The sequence below is a fragment of the Uloborus diversus genome, chromosome 3 (assembly GCF_026930045.1).
Source record: "Uloborus diversus isolate 005 chromosome 3, Udiv.v.3.1, whole genome shotgun sequence".
NCBI classification, from domain to species: Eukaryota; Metazoa; Arthropoda; class Arachnida; order Araneae; family Uloboridae; genus Uloborus; species Uloborus diversus.
In genome coordinates, this window is record NC_072733.1 from 162,135,821 (window position 1) to 162,156,332 (window position 20,512).

General features: G+C 31.6%; 1 protein-coding gene across 1 annotated transcript in view; it reads left to right on the forward strand.

The window, feature by feature from the left end:
- Positions 1-217: 217 nt before the first annotated feature.
- LOC129219023 (acetyl-coenzyme A synthetase, cytoplasmic-like) overlaps positions 218-20,512 on the forward strand; it is a 51,782-nt gene continuing 31,487 nt past the window's right edge. Inside the window, exons 1-2 of the mRNA XM_054853342.1 lie at positions 218-542; positions 19,026-19,117. Of these exons, the coding sequence (XP_054709317.1) occupies positions 238-542; positions 19,026-19,117 (397 nt within the window). The 5' untranslated portion in view covers positions 218-237. The remainder of the gene's footprint in view (positions 543-19,025; positions 19,118-20,512) is intronic.

Genomic DNA, 20,512 nt, shown 5'->3' on the forward strand with positions numbered 1-20,512 from the left:
TCCTCTCTTACCATCATTGAAAGTAGCGGGCACCCCTGTAAAAAGTTTGGAAACCACTGCCGTAAGGTGTGCCGCGGATCACAAATCAGGAATAGTTCATCTGAACCGTAAGCACCCACGCATTTCGTCCTTCTCTCTCTCTCTACCTCGATCCGAATCAGTCGATATAAGAGAAGAGGGCGCTGGCTTCTGAACAGACGACCGCTTCACGGCGCAAACGAAGGTCCGGAGGAGAAGATGGCCAGCCAGTTATTCGTTCCGAGCGCGAACTTCTCCCGAAATGCTCGAGTTTCCACTTTGGATCAGTACCGCGACATGTATCAGAAGTCAGTGTCTGATCCCGATGCGTTTTGGGGGGAGATCGCGAAGGAATTGTTCTGGAAAACGGCGCCCAAACAGCGAAACCTTTGCTCTTTCAACTTCAACACTGGTCAAGGCGTCGTCTTCGTCAAATGGTTTGAAGGAGCCAAAACGAACATCTCTTACAACGCTTTGGACCAAAACGTGGAAAAGGGATTCGGAAACAAAGTTGCTTTTTTTTGGTAAGAAGTAATTTTTGGTATTAAATTATTACATATTATACAGTAAGAGGAGAATTATGCAATATAAAACTTGACTTTCACCAAAACATGAAAACGAAACACGAATTATTTTATTTGTATTTTTAAGTAAAAAACAAATAACCACCCACAAGGAATCCCAAGCTAACATTTCCCATATATCTTAAAATACAAGATCCTTGAACCACGTTTGTGGACTTTCCTTTAATGATGATATGGTTCCATATGAAACATTTTTATGTGCTAGAATAATACTTTTCCAGAAAAAGAACTTTCCTCTCAAAATGAGAAATAACACAATTTTTACAATGGAAAGTATCAATAAGCATTTAATAATACAATGCAACCCGGTAGCAGAAACAGCGCGACGCTGCGATGTGCTACGCATTTTTATGAAAGTCTGCACACCATTTCTTAGTTGGTTGAGTTAAAAAATAAAAAAAAAAAGAGAGAGAGAGAAAAAGAAAAGAAAAGAAAATCCAGCTAAGGAAGATTAGTATCAGATTTTCTGGGATAGAATCCACCGGTAGCATGTACTTGTATTGACATCTTATTTTTAAGCTTTTCACGGTGGTGATTTAAATTTTACGATTAATCTAAGTTATCTCGTAGACTATTTTTTGACTTTTAGTCTGCGTCTCAGACTGTAGAAATAAAATCTGCTATCGAGCTTTGCAATTCTGATCACTTGTTAAGTTATTACTCGTAAATAAAAGTTTTGAGCTTTATTTAAATCCATAAAGGAAATATAAACGTGTCAGGTTATCAATATATTTTTTTTCTTCGGTTTTTGGTATTTTAACATTGAGCATTTACTTCAGACTTTAGCAAAAATGCATTCTATGTATTTTTAAAAATATATTTTAATGGATTGTAATTTCAGGAAACAACTAGTTTTGATGAGTATTCTTATTAAATCATTTGAGCATTTTAATCCATTATGATCATACATTGTGCTTCTTTTTTTTGGGGGGGGGGGGCAGGTTTTCCATATTTTTAAGAACATTTATAGGGTTTTTTTTTTTTCAGGTCATCAAAATCCGGGCTTTATTAAATACTATTTTATTTAATAAACATGAGCGCAAAAATGCGATATATGAAAAGTTTAACATGCTAAGATAGTAACATGCTATTTGAAATAGGATTTAAAAAAATTCCATCATCTTCAAATTAAAAATTAATAAAAAAATAAATAATAAATGAATTTGAAAAAAGAATTAAATTTAATTAAAAGACATTCTCACAAACTCTCTCAACTGTTAGGGGGATGGAGAATGGGAGAAAAAAATGTGAAAATCGTGTACATATATACAGAGGTTGGACAAAATAATATAGACGTTTCAAAGTATAGAAAAAAATATGAAATGCTTTAAAAGCCACTCAGCAAATGGTCTTTAAACTTTAACCAAAAAATAAACCAAACAAATAACAACTTGTACTTTTTTCTGATAAAAATCTTATGTGGGAAGTTAAAGAGTTACTTTGCGGGGGATTACCTTGGGGTCACTCCTCCTACATTAGAGAATACAAATTTGAATTTGAAATTTTTAAAAATAGTTGTTCTGCTGTGTTTAACTTATGCATGCATTTTGATAAAAACGTTACTTATACATTCTTAAAAATGTCAACATTTCTTCGAAAAATACAATTATTTTTCATACTTTTTTTTTGCTTATGGCTTCAAAACTTCTCAGTTAAAGAGTACTTTCAAAAATCATTTTTAGATATATTTAAAATGACATGCTGAAATTTGATTATATATATATTAGGGTGGGCCGAAATAAGCCGAATTTTTTTTTTTTTTTTTTTTTTCGAAATCAATTTTTGGATAGCGCGCAAAAGTTGCGTAGTGAGCTAGTTAGCACTCATAAAAAATTTCTTTGATATTAAAAAATATCTAGCCGGCGCTATTTGACACTGAAAAACCGAAAAAAAAGAGAAAAAGTGAATCTTTGTCGATTTTTTTTTAAAACTAAATTCCAAATATTTTGCTGGAATGCACCGAAAATGTTATATAATGAGCCAGTTCGAGCCCATAAAATGTTTAATTGATTTAATGAGCATTTAACCGCTCCTTTCCGACATCAAAAATTGGAGAAAAATGAAAAAATGTTGAGATTCTTTAAAAACAAATGTGAAAATTATTTTTCAAAATTAAATCATAGACTAATTAATTAAATAGCACTATTAATCATAGTAATTATTATCACGCAATAGTATCACACATTTTCTAGAATTACATATAGAGATAATAAAATTTTGAAAAAGAAATCTTCAAAATTGATTTATAATACCTCATGCATAATGAATATTATTTTTTGGAATAATATTGTACCTTGTTATCAAATGATGGAAGTTCTTTCCTAGCTTGAAGCTTGGCATGAATGTTTCCATCTCGTGCAGTTTCACCACGAACTTTTATTGCGGCTTCGGTTATTAGTTTCACACAACGTTCCCCAGCTTGCATGTGACAGGGAAATTTCTCGAAAGTGAACTCTGTAGGCTGTTCTTCGCACATTTCTTTCAATTGTTGGTCTTTTAGATGCATTGTAAGAGGTGGCTCTGTTACAACTCAGTTTGCCCAATGAACTAAATCAACATAATCAACGGCTTCAAAATTAAGTTTAGGACACTTGAAAAATCGTACACCATCCGAGCTCCTCGTCTTCTTATTTCTTGAGTTCAGAATGCGCCTAACAGCTAATTCCCAAATGTATTTCCTTGAGTCAAACAACGTTGTCAACAATAGCTGTTCAGGACGAGCGAAATATGCATTATTTGAGAGAACTTTGAAAATTATCTCCTTAACGTTGTCTGGAAACTGCCTTGAAAGAGAAATTATTTTCCAAAAATGTTGAGCACCATACTGGCAGTTCGGTTTCATTTTTATTTCAAACCACATTGGAGCATAAACTAACATTACATACTTTACAAACATTGTAAGATTTTCTGATGGAGTTGGAGTGCCTATATGCAAGCGTAACAAACGGTTTGCATTGTCAGCCATCGCGCACGACTTAGTTTACCTGGGCTACTGTCAGCCACGCTAAGGACAACTACCATCTTTTACGGCAAGACAGATTCTATACAAATATTGTTGTTCAGTACTTAAATTTTTTAGATCTTCCATGTCCAAAACCAGAAGATTGCAGTCATTTTTATCAAATTTGACCACCGGATTTTTTTTACAATCTCTAAGTTGTCCGATAGATCCAGAATATAACTGTGGCCCCTTTGCGCAACCGTCCAATTCCAGAATAATATGCCTCAGTGACTCATTAGTATGCAGCAGACACATGTTCCACTGTAAAGGTCTTTTGAGATATGTCTCAAGTAAACGAATTACTCCACCTTTCCATCCCGTATTTACATTTGTTCCATTGCATCCAATAACCGATAAGTTAAGCAAGCTCATAATATACTTTTTTGCAAAGCCTATAATACCTTGCGAAATTTCTCTAGCACTTTCACCAACTGTTAGTGATAAATGACCGATGTACTTGCTACCTGGTTCTTCTATCAGGGCTACATGTGCTTCAGATCCTAATTTTTGATGGCCAGATGTCTTTTGAAGGGTGTCATCTTTGCGGCCGTCAAAATACAAACTCTTTACAGCTGTCCCTTTAACTGCTCTTAAATCCCTTTCTCTTAGCTCGCTCCTTTTTTTATCGACTTACTTTGTTTTTATCGACTATATATATTTGTTTTGTTTAAGAGAAATTAAGTCGAAATCAGCGAGAACTGCTGTAGCAATTTTAGCCACTGCTCTCTTTGAAGCACCAGTTAGATCTGCTGCTAAAGCTGTATGAGGCATCGAAAGTCTCATTTGACTTGTCGTTGTTGATGGTGCATCGCTTACGTTTTCTTGAAAGCGGATAATTCAATTTAAAATCGTCATCTGTATTTTCTGTGCTTTCTCCTGATTCAAGCCCTGTTTCAGGTTCATTCAATGTAATATGACTTTCCTTAACTCTCAATCCAGGAGAAACAATTGGAACCGAAGATTTAAAAAATAGCATCTTATATAACTATTTTTTATTTGAGTGTGTGCATTTTTTAAAATTGGCGTACAAATGACGCAAAAAATTGATTGAATTTTCACTGTTTTTTTCTAAGTAACGTATTGCGTAACATTTCAGTATTTACTTATTTCGAAACTACTGATTTTTTTTTTTCATTTTTCCCATGTTTCAGTCTTAAAGGAGCGTAGCTAAATATTCTACGAAATGTATAAAAGTCTTTGAGGATTTCGACTAATTCACTGGCAGATACTTCTAATGTTTGCTGAAACTAGCTTCAAACTTTTATTTTTAATCCCCCCCCCCCCCTTTTATGAAAAAAAAGTGCATTTTGCCCTTTTTTTCAGTTTTTCAAAGTCAAATAGCGCGGCTAAATATTAAACAAATTTAGCGAAATTTTTTATGGGTAATAACGGGCCCATATAGCAACTTTTCCGCACTATCCAAAAACAGATTTCCAAAAAAATGTTTTTCGGCCCACCCTAATATATATATATATATACACACACAAATGCCGAAGTATTTTTTTTTTTGTGAGATACATTTTAAGAACATATTTTTAATATAAATTCAAAGACATTGAAAAAAATGAAAGAATAAATACTAAAGTGTACAGTAATGCCAGCGCAAAGCTGTTAGAAAACCTAAGCTATGAAGGTCTGTTGGGATCTATCCTGAAAATTTCTGATGTAATTTCCGATCCAGGTTTTATTTTTATTTCATTTTTAGCATTTTTTAATTTTAGTATTTTTTTTATTATCATTTCTATTTCCTCTCCAAGTTTTTTTTTTTTTTTTCAACTCCCAGGTCTTTCCAGGTTTTTTCAACTCCATGTTTTACAATTCCAGGTTCTGCTGCTGTCGCGTCTTAACTGCATGTGCCTGGCACGTGCATATCATTTCTTTTTCAAGGTTTACTTTCTGATTGGTTCTTCCTTTTGATGGTTAACCTGAATATATATATATATATATATATATATATATATATATATATATAATATATATATATATATATATATATATATATATATATATAATAGAGAAAAAAAGAACATGGTTTGTTAAGGAAGATAAAGCATCAGCAAAAGATATTTAAAAAAACAAAGACTAAATAGGTAACCGTGTTTTGTAACTTAAGTAAATTTGCAGTTCAATACTCCAATAATAATAAAAAAAAAAAAAAAAACGTGCATGAGCTATGAATGTTCATCTTCTTTAGCAACCCATATCTCTTTTCTATTTAATATTTTCTGTTTAAATCTTGGCATGTAATTAATTAAATATAAAAATGGTTCCTAAAAGTTTCGTATATTTTAACTGAAAATTTTTGAACTTTAAAATGAAAATAAATGAAAACTAATTGACATTTTTGAAGAAATGTTAATTTCTTTATAAATGTAAGGGCTATTTTTATGAAAACACACAAATTAGTTAAATTCTAAAAAACAAATATTTAAAGAAAAAAAAATTGCATATTCAAATCGGCATTCTACGATACAGGATGACCGTAGAAATAATCACATGGTAACCCTTCTGTAGGGTGATTCCTAACTTCAGAAGTAAGGATTTTGTTTTAAAAGTTTTTCAGGGGGGGTCTTTTTTTAATTGTATAAATTTTAAAAACATTTGTTGAGTAGTTTTCAAGTCGTTCCGTATTTTTTCTGAACTATAATGAGTTCATATGATTTTATCCAACACCTGTATAAATAAGTGATTTTTTTTATTAAGTTAACTTTTGCCAATGGTAAATAGAGAGAGAATTTTAAATTTCAATTCAATGAAAAATGTAACAACTGTCCCCTTATTTAAGTGCTTCAAAAAATCATGAAGATATTTTGAATATTTTTTTCAAGTAATCAATAATGAAAGAGTAAACAAAAAACATCATTTCAAATAATGTATATTAAAATTTTAGTAATATTGAAAAAAAAAGGATTATATCAAGACTTAAGTTGAAATATTTCAGTTTTCTCAAGAGTTTTTAGTTTTGTGCACTAAAAATATTTTTGTATCAATTGTGTTTTTATTTTTCTTTCAGTGTTATCATATTTTGTAAATAAACACATAGTATATTTAAATGAAAAACCTTGTTTGTTGATTTAAAACGCGAATTTTTGTGTAGAGGGAGAGATTAGAAGAAATTGGCCTTTGTAGCACATTTATTGCAACACGTAATTTCTATTTTCAAGAATATTTTGCTCATCTCGTGGTTGTGCTCTCTGTCCCGATTTTTGAGACCGTGTTATGCATTTTTAAAGCAAGTCATTAAATCAATAATGACACTAATATTCAATAATGAAGCCCAATTTCCCCCCAAAAAAGGGCCAGCTTTAGGAGTGCCATTCGCCTAACCTCCTACGCCCCACTGCATATCGCATCTCTTTTGACCCCCCCCCCCCACATGCTTTTGGAGCAACAGTCGCTTGTGTAGAAAACCTTTGCTTAAGACGTAAAAACACAGCCATGTAAACAAAAAACTCTTTAGGTTGATTTTAAATCAATTTATGGGTCATTCCACAATATTTACTACTACGTACGGGACATTTCATAGCCAAATTTTGAAGTATTTGTATTTTTTTCCCGGAAAAAAATTAATCATTTTAAACTCTTTTTTATGCTTTAACAATGGGAAAAAAAATCATGGTTCAGGAAATTTGGCTAAATATTTTGGAATAACCCAAGCATTTATCTTCGTTCCTAAGCACCAAAGAATAGCATTTTTATTATTTTATGACAAAAACAAGTAATTATTAATTGGATTAATCTACTTTAGTTTCCCAAGAATCAATTGAACAGTTTAAAAAAAGTTACGTGTTAGTGAAAATTTATTTCACATAATTTTAACAAACTTTTGCATTCCAGTAAAAGCTTAGTTTCGTTTTGATAACATTTCATTAATATTAATACATTTTCTGAGTTAAAAGCTTCAATTATATAAATAACACTGCTTTTATGTTGTAAATTTTAAACGATATAATTCGACTGCCAAATATGGGGTCAAAGAGCTAATATTATCCTTTGTTCTCAGCACGTTAAGCCGGCTTTGATTTTAACAAAAACGTGTTCATTCCGTTTTGTTTATACATCTTTTCTTAAATAACAATAAATATAAAACGTAGTTTTTAAAAATATTTTTGTTCTCATGTCTATGGATATATATGGGTCATTCTCCAGAAAACGTAACTTTTGAATGCAAATATTTTTCAATTTCGAAACTTTTTGTTTTCTTTTTTTTTCGTTCTTACATGAAAGTGTTACCTACTAGAAGTAACGATAAACAATGGCCCAGCTAAGTTCCAATTATTTTACTCATAAATAAAAAAAAATTAAAAAATGCCTTATTCATAGAAATTAAAAAAAGAAAAAACTTTTAACATTTAAAAATTAAGGCCAATTTAATATTTAAAATTGAGGCCAATTTAATATCAAAGTAGTAATTTTGTTAATTGTGCAAACAATCAGCTATTTTAATGATTAATGGGAATATAATATTAAGCTCTCTTAATTAAAGTACGGGGTAATTACTGGTTTCTAATGTATGTTAAAAAATAGTATTTAGTAAATTTGACGATAAACTGGCAATTTATAATTTCGGTAGAATGCCTATTATTGATGTATTTCTCCTTCATCATTTATTTTCCCCTCAGGAAAAAATGACATTGATTAGGTCTGTCACGGAGGTGAGGAATTTTCCATCAATATAAGTCTAATAGATACATCTTTCAGGGAATTTTTTTTCCTTCGTTGCTAAAATCTGCATATGTTAAGCATATGAGAACATGTTCACTTCTTTTTTTTATATTAATTTACATTCCTGAAATTCAAGTTCACGTAGGTGAGAAGTCAGAATAACCATACTGAGTTTTTGAAGCAAAATCTATCTTTTGTTTTTCGACAAAATCTCACAACTTCAACTATGGCTGAAAATAAACAAGGGGGCTCCCTTGTATCACGGAAAATAAAATTTCGTGTTATTCCTGCCACGTGTTAATGAGGAATGGCATTTTGTGTTTCGGTAATGGAGGTGAGAATTTATTGTGTGACATGACTTCTTATCCAATTAAAACGATCTAAAACACAATATTAAAAAATTAAACATACTTAAAGAATTAGCATTTGAGACATTTTTGAAAGGAATAATCAATAAATTAAGAGTATACTTTTAATTAAACAAGTTATTAAACAACATAAACAGTCACACAAAGTGTGTGACATGCCACGAAGGTGAGAATTCACATGTTGTGAACCAAAAATATACTAAAATGAAAATTATTATAAAAAAAGTAGTTGGCAGGTTTAAATAGATATTTTTTGATAAAATTAAAAATCATTGTTAAATGAATTTTTCCTTAAAGTTTTTACTGTAAAAGGCGTGTGTGACAGAAAAGTTACACTTTTTGAAGAATGACCCATATAAATATATTTCTTCAAAATGCTACTTTCCATATCTGTATATTTCAATCACTCATGTTACAGCTGTTCTAGCTCTGGCAACCTTCCAGAACAACATTTTTGGCCAGCCTCATCTGTTTCCCTTTTTTCGTTAGTTTCCCTAATCTTGAGTCAACTTTCATCATTTGTTCTTTCTGACCATGTGGCGAAATGTTGTCAACTTATAAATAAAACGCACAAAGCAAGGAAATTAGTTTTGATAAATTGCAGATAAAAAATTTTTAAGTTATTGATGAATGAACACTGAATCGAATTTAAAAATTTCAATAAGTACTATGTATTGGATTGAATAACTGGATTTTCACTACATGTAAAATTTGCCCTAGATGCATATGTAACAGCCCCCTTTCAGAAATATTGTGCTCCATTTTCGTTGAAATAGATAGATGAGGTAAGTAATCTGTTAATCGATTTTGGGTGCCAACCCCAAAGGGTGCCACAGTTAGCGGTCCGCCTCCTGTAGTGACGCTACCCGCATTTATGTGTGTTCAATAATTCATGTGTATTGAGTAATTAGTAAGTTTTCGTGATAATAAAACGAAACTTTAATAAAAAAATCCAAATGAGACAAAATTGATATCCATGGTTATCGAATGCCAATCTAAAGACAAAATATACTTTCCTTTTATGACTTAGCGTTTGATTCTAACGGATAACCCATCATATAAGTAGCAATTATGCTGTATTGGAATTGTCTCAGTATTTCAATTCATCACTTGTGTTTGACAATTGCCATCTGCAGTCGTTGATGCTTTTAAAAATGCATCGGCATGCAAAATGACGATGAAAAAAGAGCGTCAGTGTCTTAAAATCCCAGAGTTTATAAGAACACTACGCTCGATCATGCTGGTTAAGCCCAAGCTGACTTCATATGCTCTCTTGTGCACATTTATAGGGGCCTTAGAGCATATGTGGTTTATTGCGTCAAGGTATCGAGAACATAAGCACAAAAGAGCAGGGCCCAATCAATCCTAAGTGACGCCCCAGTCCTGGCAAAAGTTGGCGACCGCTCTCAATAAATCCGTATGCATTCAAAGTTTGATTGATCTTTTAATTGTGTGTTAAAAAATCAACCCAACCTACCAGCGCATACACATATTATACACTAATCTTACTTAAATGTACACTAAAATTGTTGCAAATTAAGATGTGCTAAAATGATATTAATAAAATAAAAGGAGACGAAAGAAAGAAATTTAAGCTATTTTGTGCCCAAATCCATAGATTCTTGGGGCCGTGCGTCAATCAGGTCTTATAAAGAGAGCATGCAAGGTCGTCTTGGGCTTGGTTCTTGGTTGGCGAAATTGAATAGCATTCTCCCAGGCCCCATAAAGCCATGGTGATGCCCATCCACTCGTAAAATTTGGTGCCCCTATTTTCAAAGTAGTCGTTGCCGAAAAAGGAAAGAAAAAAGGAAATTTGCTCTGTTTTTGAGACCTAAAATTGTGGTTCCCAGGGCCACGTGGTTGCAAAACCGTGTGTTAATCAGGCCCTGGCGTTCTCAGTCCTAATACAACGTTTTTCTAGTCCTGTGATGTTTTTGCCTTTGATTGGCCTTCCAATTTTTGAGACGAGGCATTATGAGACTTTTTCTCTGAGGTTACACTAAGTCAGAGAGGCTAGCAAACTACTGACAAGTCTTCTGAACTGAAAACAGAAATCCAACAATTTATTGCCGTAGCTGAGTCAACTGATTCGGAAAAAAATGTGTGAGACTAAACCTGTCACGGTTTTCAGTTGCTCCTTAGTTTGTTTCAAAGTACACGAAGACAACACTTTGAGAGCCACTACAGTTTGGTAGAATTGTTTCATCATTTTCAATAAAACATTTTTTTTTTTTTTTTTTGCAGAATAAATTATTTTTTAGTACGCTAAAGTGAAGAACGCGAAATTGTCTCCTTTGCGTCTGCCTTAACCAGGCTTTCCCGAAAGTAAAGAGAATCGATCTATTTTTAGTGAGTTGAGAAAACAGATCGATGCTCTCAAAACCTTTATCTCTACATCCGCAACTAAGACTCAAGTGTTAAAGAAAAAAGTAAATTAGGTTCTGAAACATATGAAACAGATAAAATACATTTCTCTGTTGTCTTTTCTCAAAGCTTTCAAATTATACCGCTTTATCATAGTTTTCAGTAACAGAAAAGCAAAATATGAAATTCAATAAAAACATGAAAATAAGCTCAATATCTCGTAAAAGTTTCTAAAAAAAGAAAGAAATGTAATTCAATAAATATTTAAAAATAAAATTTTAAAAGTAATCTTGTGAGATAGGGGATATCTACCTGTTCCCCTCTGATAACCTTTGAATCAATAATCTGATTCAAAGGAAATTTTTGACTGACAGTTTCTGCAGATCTTACTTCCATGTTCCATTCTTTGATTTGAAATAGTTTTATTGAATTTTGAGCTGTCCAACAATGATAACAATAATAATTTATGCAGATCAAGCTCCACGAGCTAATTTGAATAACATATAAATTTTTATCCAGCAAGAGGATTTGTTTCCGACAAAGTTGTTCCAGGGTCGCAACCAGAAAATAATTCAGGGGAGGGTTTAAAAACTTTTATGCTGAGCTTTGCGAAAGGTAGTACATTATTGAAAACCATCCTTGACTCACTAAAATTAGTAATAATGAACAGTCTCTACGTAATACAAATTTCACTGCAAAATCAGTATAAGAAACATATAAGCTTATACATTTTAATAGCATTTCCCTTCTCAAAGTATTCATACTGAATATTAAAAATAAAACCATTTAAATAAATATTATATGTTTCATATAAACGTATACGAGTTTTTCTGCTTGCTTTAATTTATATGTTAATAAAGAAATCAAGTTTAAGCCTATCGTAGTTTATTGAAAAGTGTTCCAATAGAAAGTTGTCGCTTCATTTTGATAATTCATATCAAAAGAATTTTTGAATTAAATTTAGCTAACTCAAGTTTTAAAGAGAAATAGTACTGTAAACATACTGACTGATCCCTGTTTACAACTGATCGCACCTTGAACTTAAGAACAAGAAAAACATATCTACTGGGAAAAAAAAAAGTTTTGCCTCAGATAGCCTCGACAAAAGACTTTATTTCAGATGGAAGTTCTTTAGCACATTTATTTATTTTTGTTTTCGGTGCTTTAGAAGCAATTTAAGCACAAAACACTTCAATCATTTTCCGCTGCGTAGATTGAGACTCAGAGGATAGTCTGAACCAGAAATACAAATGTCAGACATTTGAGCAACAATCCATCATTATATATTCATAGCGCCATCATAATATTAACGCCAGTTATCTGCGGTCGGTGTTGACTTCGCTTTTTATCCGACTTCAAAAAGGAGGCGGTTATCAGTTCATACCGTATGTATGTTTTTTTTTTTTGTTTGTCCACTCATAGCGTCTCACCTAGCGAACCGATTTTGATGATTCTTTTTTTAATGGATAGGGGATGGCTCAACTTAGGTCCCATTACTTTATTTGACCATATTTGTTCTTTAGAAAAAAAGTTATGGGCAAAAAACAGTACATTTTATACAATTTCCCTATTAAATGATTAAAATGATATTATAGCGAAGTACGCACTTTTCATCCGTGGATAACGGTGGCTCAGTGGTAGAATTCTCGCCTCCCACACGAGCGACCCGGGTTCAAATCCCGACTAGGACAAAGTGAATTTTACTAAAATTTCGTTTCTACTGTTTCCCGTACTGTTTTCTCGAATGTTCTATTAATTTCTGTATCTTTCCAAGTCTGGAAAGTTCCAGCACTTTCTCAAGTTGTATATAAGGAGATGTAACGTTCATTCGTGGTTCTGAATAAGGATCTCGAGTTGAGACTAACGAGTATTCGCTTCATTTGGCTTTCACATTGTCTTCGCTATCTTCATCTACGCGACAATATGAAACTCATTGTTATAAAAGTTTGGTGCCATATTACATTAATAGTAATTGTAATGATAATTTTGAATAAAGGCTTTTCTAAAGCAATGCAGTGATATAGAGCCGAACTTCTTACTAGGTAACTTCTTACTTTTACTGAAATATCTACATTTACACTAAAAAGAATGAAATTAAAAAATTTTGAAAAAAAAAAAAAAATAGAACCAACTTCAAAATTGCTCTAAAAAGTGAAAAATAATTCTATTCTTTAAACACCATCGATAATGCTTTTAAACATAATTTTTGAAGTTGGCGCAAAAACGATGGATAAAATCATTCACAGTCATAACTCAACTACAACTATAAATTTAACCAGGCCCAGTTTCTTCACTATCACATAAATTATGCATTGATGACAACATATTTGAATAACGATATAAATGTTTCGTTCGTAACTTTGGATGCTTTTCTGAAAAAAATATGAACAAAGCATGGTTACACTGGATTTTGCGTTTTGTTTTTGCGCCAACTTCAAAAATTATGTTTAAAAGCATTATCGATGGTGTTTAAAGAATAGAATTATTTTTCACTTTTTAGAGCAGTTTTGAAGTCGGTTCTATTTATTTTTTTTTTCGCTAACTTATTTTGAATGGCTTCATATTGAACTGACTTTCGATAAATTGTACGAACTATGAAGAAATTTGTGCTAATGTTCAAGTCGTCGGGTTATCTATTATGAAAGAGTTTTATGCAACTAATATACATATGAAAGACATTTGAGTTTTGGAACAACATTTTCTTGGAAATTTTTAAAAATAAATGAACATTTAAATGCCAAATAGCACTTTTCGCGGGGGGGGGGGCATTAAGACACCCCCCCCCCCCCCTTGTATACAGCCCTGAGTTGTTCGGAAAAAAATTAGAACAATTTTTAAAAAGTTTTTTTTATTTAGTTATTTTAAGTCATTTTTTAGACATATCTAACTTGAAACTGTTCTAATTTTAGTGTTAAATTTACTACAGTCATACTGGAAAACTGTGATGAACGCTTTCTCTACTTTTAAATGCTCTACTCTTTAATAATATTACAGTATGTACAGATGTACAGTTAACAAAAAACTCAAAGTATTGTACGGTCACCAAAAAGTAGAAAATGCTAAGTATGAAAAACGCTTAAAATAAATTATTAATCTTTTATTTTAACCTGAACTAAATGCTCCACTAATATTTAAATCGTATTACAGTGTCTATTGGCATACAATTAACGAAAAGTTCCAGAAGTATTGCATAGTTACTAAAAAGTAAGAAACAATACTTATGAAAACCGTTTAAAATGAACTATTAACCTGGTTTAAGTGTCCTCTCCCCCCACTCATCACACACACACACACACACACACACACACAGACTGTCTGTATGCATGTGTAGATATTATTTGTGTGTGCGTGTGTTGTTGTATGCAATTTCGGGAGCCAGTTTTCCTTCCCCCTCCCCGAGAACAATTCTGGCTACGGTCTATGGCCCGTGGCTGAAATTTTACTCCCATTTTCCAATAAAAATTCCATCAGTCCAATAAAAATTAATTTAAAAAGTTTTTTTTTTTTTTTTTTTTTTTTTTGCAGAGTGTGAGGTTAAAATTTACTTCTCCCACACTTCTTTTTTACACATTTGGTTTGCAGAGGAAATTTCCAATAAGAAGTTGGAATTTCATTCCGACCGTAAAGTAGAGATACGTAGCTCGAACATGGAATTTGAGGAATGTTTTTCGGAGGACCAACTGCTGAAATAGGTGTGGAACGAAAGTAATTTACGAGTATAAACTTTGCCCGTAAATCATCTGTGTTGAAAGGGATGAAAAAACTTAATACGACTAAAATATTTCTGAACACTTCATATTTAATTAAGTACGAAAATTTATTTTAGAAGGAATTTCTCGTGTTAGACACCAACATTACTTTTTGTCAGCGTTCAAACGACGTAATGTACGCAATGAATCCTATTTCTCAATCTCATTTCACTATTATTAACAGCAAAAAGATGTGAAAATAATTTTTATGTTTGCATTTTCTTACTACAAATGGCATTTCAGTACTTTCTTTCAGTACTTAAGTAACAGAAAAATTGGAAACAACTCTTAAATGCAATTTGCTAAAGCCTTTATGTTAAATAACTTAAAAGTATAATTCAAAGTTACACTTTGATCTCAGATAAATTGGAAATTATTATGAATATAAAATTATCCGTCATAAAATAAAGAACAAAAAAAAAAAAAAAAAGGTTTCAGCAGTTTTAAAACAGTAAATAGCTTAAGAATCAGTGTAACAAAGGGAGCATAAAAGCTGAACATTTGGGTTGAAAAAAGGTAAAAATGAGAAATGTAAACTACTAACGTAAAAAAAACTTAAAATGTTAACAAAAAAGATTAATAAATTAAAAGTTTTCTTTTGTCCAAATGAAAAAAAAAATATTATTTTTTAACTAATATCAATTTTAACTAATATATATATATCGTCGCTAAAAAGACGAATGGGCGTATTTCACTTTTAGGCATTTTGCAGAAAACCAATTACCAATTTTAAGATTTCCAGTTTACTGTATCGCTTGGGAACTGCCACCAGAGTGTGACGGAATGCAACTTTTTTACTATTTATTGTAGAGATACGCCCATTCGTTATATTATAAAGTCGACATTGGACATTTCTGTGGTGGTCATAACTCATTTTTCGATTTTTTGAGATATGCCCATTCGTCTTTTTAGCGACGATATTATTGCTATTTTATTTCAGTGAGAATAAACTGTAATTGTCCGTAAAATTAGGCTACATTACAATAATTTTCATACTAAGAAAAGTATTCTATCGTTTTCTTTTTATTCCGGGTTTGCTGAAATAATATAATAGTCTTTAAAAATTTCAACAAAAATTTGTCTTCATTTTGAAACGTTTGTTAAAGTTTAGCATAAAAATCTATCAACCAAGTTTTGTATTGTCAGTTTTAGAGTGAGTATGCTTTCGCAGTGTATATAAGAAATAGAAAAAAGAATTACATAATTAACTGATAAAATGTGAAGATAAAATTAGCTTCTATTAAGTTATTACAGAGTTAAAACTACTTAAATAACGAACAAATTAAACTTTTTCACATAAAAAAGCAACTGTTTCATGGCTTCGTAAGCCATATTAATTTTGAAACTTTAAATCAGATTTGGTCTACTTATTTAGCACTAGGAAAAATTGATAGAAGTCTAAATCTTTGGCGCACAGCTAACTTAAACGTAACTATTAATACTTCTTAGAATTACAGGCAAAAAGCCCATGGTTTTTATGGCCTGTCTAAAATGTATAACCTACATGATAATTTCAAAAAGCCCCTCGGCTGGATAGCCAGTGTTTAAAATTTGATAATATCCGATCATCTTGTCGTTTATATCGGATATTTTCCGCTCATCTTTTTGAATTGAAAAACAGAGTTATCTAATACCCCAAAACACGAGTAAATAATTTTTACTGCTGTTTGTGTACTATTAATGTTGTTTTATGATTTTTTCATTGATAAGGGTTACCTAACAGGGAAGCAGTAAATATCAGAAGAGTACGGAAATGTGAGAAACTTAATTTTTTCTCTCTTATTGATTTGGGTTTATTGAGACTGGATCTGATAGCTTTGCAATGTGCTACCTTACGTTTCCTTTCTACGTTCCTTCAATCATGCATAACTGTGCCTTTAACATGAATTATTTGTGAGTTCTCAATAAACGAATTTATTAGAGTGCTCGCTTTTCGAATTAAATAGCATCCAGAAGTAAGACTTAATTCTTAAAGAAATCTGTTAAAACTGGTAAGAAATAGCTGCTAACCCTACTTAATAAAAAAAAATGTTTGTAATTCATTCAAAAACGGGTAAATATTTTTTTTTCTTTTGTATATTTGCGGCAAATGGGGGGGGGGGGCAAGAGGGAGTGGTCGCACCCCCAAATTTTTTGAGCAGAATGATAAAAAATTGGTAAATTCAATGTCTGTAAATCGCAAATCAACGTTCATCTCTCTCGTGATGAAACTCGACACATTTCCAGGCAGAAGCAAGTGTTCTCCGTTGAATTCATGGAGCACTTTCTGCCCTTTTCAGCACATAAAAAACTGACGTAGAACCATGGTGAGCTTTAACTAAAGAAGTAATTTTCCTATATGTAGGCTAAATTCTTCATTTTGTGTGTCCAGTGTAACGATCAAGCCCGGATCTATAAATTTCGGGCCCCCTGCAACGAAATCTGTAGGCCCTCTACCCAAAGGCCATCAGTGTATATTTTCAACGTTAATAAGCCTTACTCTGCTAGTTTTTTCTTTTTCTTTTCTTTTTTTTTCAATTTCTTGGGCCGTTTGGCCCTTTAAGGACGTGCCCCACCCCGTCACTGCGAGATCTATGGGAACGCAGATCCGAGCCTGGATCTGGAACGGTGGTATATACAGTATGGCCCGCGTGCAAGCATGTGGTATGCATGATTTTCAAAAGAAAATTCCTTGGAACTTCACATTGATTGTTACGCTCATATTTTAAGTGTATCTTTATTACACTTAAAAATATTTAAATTGAGTGTATATTGCTTTTTTTAAGCAGAAACATTCCAACTACTCAACGCATAGCATTCTTTCACATAAACTTCTTAAAAATACACGCTATTTTTGTAAAAAAAAAAAAAAATATCCGCGCATCAACTAATTCCTTTTCTGGGATTTTTGAACTATGACTCGGAGTAACACAAGTTGGTCTTCAATAGTTAAAACCATAAAGTGTTTCTCGATAATTTCAAAGCAGTGATTTGACGCCTGGTAGAATTATTGCAAAACGATTCTTTCAACGGTGAGAAAGCTGGTGCCCTCTATCATCAATGTCTTAATTTTATTCAATTTTTTTTTATCGTGGAAAGTTTTTGAGCAATGCTTTACTTTATTAAAACAGTTTCAATTCGTTACCTTTATTTTTAGACTATTCAAGCTTTAGTCCAGTCTACAATTGAAACTGTTAATGATTTTAACTTATATGTTTATATCAACCAAGCATGCAACTTTTCAAAAAAAAAAAAATCTTACCCTGCGTCAGTTCAAATAAAGAATCAATTTAGAATATGTGACAGATATCTACATGATGATGAAAAGTCAAACATTGATTTAATATTTTGTATAAACTAATAGATTCAGTTTTTAATGAAATTAACACAAGATTTGATAAATATTTTTATGTATTGTTTGCTCTATATTATCTGGATTGGATGTTGAAAACAAAAAATAAAATATTTCAATGAGTCAGAAAGCATTGTTTTGTAGATGGAGACTAGATTATTCAATGATGAAAAATGAAGCCCCTCGCAATTTTTAAAGTTGCCTGGGTGGTTTTGAAGAGCAAGATCTGAAAAGTGTATTTTTCTGCATAACTTTGTTGCCTCAATTACTTTTTAAACTATTCTAACCAGCTCAGCTAGTTGAGCAAGATCATTTTTGTGTCTCAGGAGGTTAAAGAATTATTTTCTATGCACCATGGGTAAAAAAAAATTATCTTTAGCTGTACTGCCAAAAGAGCTTTATCCTGGGCATTGATGGATTAGTGCATGACTTCCTGTTCTTCTGAATTTCGAAAAGCATGCATTAAAAATTCACTAAAAGGTAAAAACTGCAGTATCAAGGTGTTTTATACAAAACGAATTAAAATTGTGTCATAAATTTTAATTTATTTTATAAGTTATGTTTTTAAACATTATTATTATTATTTTTTTTTTTTGTTAATATTAGATCCGTTTTATGACCACCTCTTGTTAGTCAGTGCGTTTTTTGTACCATACTGAGGTAACTCTTATTTAAGAAACTCGACTCCCCAAATGAAATGATGAAATGCCGCCCCTGAGCATGGCTACCCTGACTTCTGAACTAATCAGCTATTCCTTTATTTCTTTTCATTAGTGTCGTAAATGCTTGTGTTTTTCACCACACAAAGCAGATGGCCAATTATGGTAGTATACATGGTCCATTTTAAATACATTTGACTCAGTATGAATACTTATCAAAATCACTTTAAAATAGTTTCTTAATATCGAGCAGTAGTTTTTAGATACAATATTTTACATTTTTTAGGGAAGGCAATGAGCCAAATGATTGTAAAAAAATCACTTACAAAGAGCTTCTTGAAGAAGTCTGCAAGTTCTCAAATGTTTTAAAGAAAAAAGGTATGATTAAATTTTCTTAAAATATGAATATCAGGTAAATCTGAATCATAGTAAAAACTAGTCAAAACTGAAAAATGAAGGAAAAAAAGAGTCATCTTTTTATGTCTTTTTTTCTTAATTTACTTTGAAGTTTTTTTTGATCACTTGAAAAACATAAGTTTCATTCATTTCTTATTGGGTCATTCCCTATTTTTTACGTCTTTTTTCTGTATTGCGCATTGATACGCGTGTATTATCCATTGTATGCCAATATTTGGCAGTCTCACTTCTTTTCTTCACATTTTTGCTTGCTCCCCTAATTGTTTTGAGCAGTGTATATTTACAAAGCATAAATTTGTACCAAAAACAAATGCTTTATTTAAAGGTTTATATCTTTTCAACAGCTAAAAAAAAACAAGACAGTTTTTGTTTTGTTTTAATTGGCAAAATGTAACAGCTTCTTACCTTAGCATTTTCCAATTTTTATCACCTAACAAACACCCCGTTTTCGGGGAGTGAAAATGTCCATTTTTCAGTGTTTCTTAAGTTTAAGCAATCTTTTGTTACGAAGAAATACTAGTATCAACCTATTTTTATCTGTGTTTCTAGTATGCATAACTAACTACGACAGAAACAAAAATAGTTTCCTACTGAAAGTCCCTCATTGATTTTTTTTTTAGGCTCAAAATGACGAAAACGGCACTTTTTCAACCATGATTTGACAACCGAAAATTTCTAATTAGGCTCAACTTAAATCTTTTCTTTTTATGCGCAAATAAAAGTTCATTCTTTCACCTTTAAAAAGAGACGTGCCTAATCTTCTTAAAAATTTAGATAAATTTACTAGAACTTTTTGAATAAGGATCAAAAATGCCAAATTTCACTCTTCCGCGGAGCAAAAAAATAGCCACTCAGGAATAAAATTTTTCCAAGAAGAAAATATAACAGTTTGAGGGTACAGAATATTGGTACATATTAGCTACCATATTTCATAAAAATCAAAAATGGTGCTGCACGGCCCATTTGTTGATTTAATATGGAATGACTCAATTGCTATAGTTTTTAAATATTTTGTTTCTTTTTCTACTAATTGTAATTAAAACAATTTTTGGCTCCCTCTTTCCAGAAAAAAAACGCCTCATGTATCTGAATTCAATCAAATTGAAAACAAATTGAGCAAAAAAATATTGAGAACAATGAGGCATACAAATTCTTTACTAAGAATACATTTTAAATTGCAACCAAATTTTATGCAGCATATATTTCTTCTATCCATTAATTTTGATTAATCGTTATCTATCAATAAAGGCATATCTCATAAAGTATATTATTCTGTCTAATGTATGACAACGGAAAATAATTAATGACAGTTTCCATGTACTCAATTTGCAATTTTGTTTTGAGCATCTTACCAGC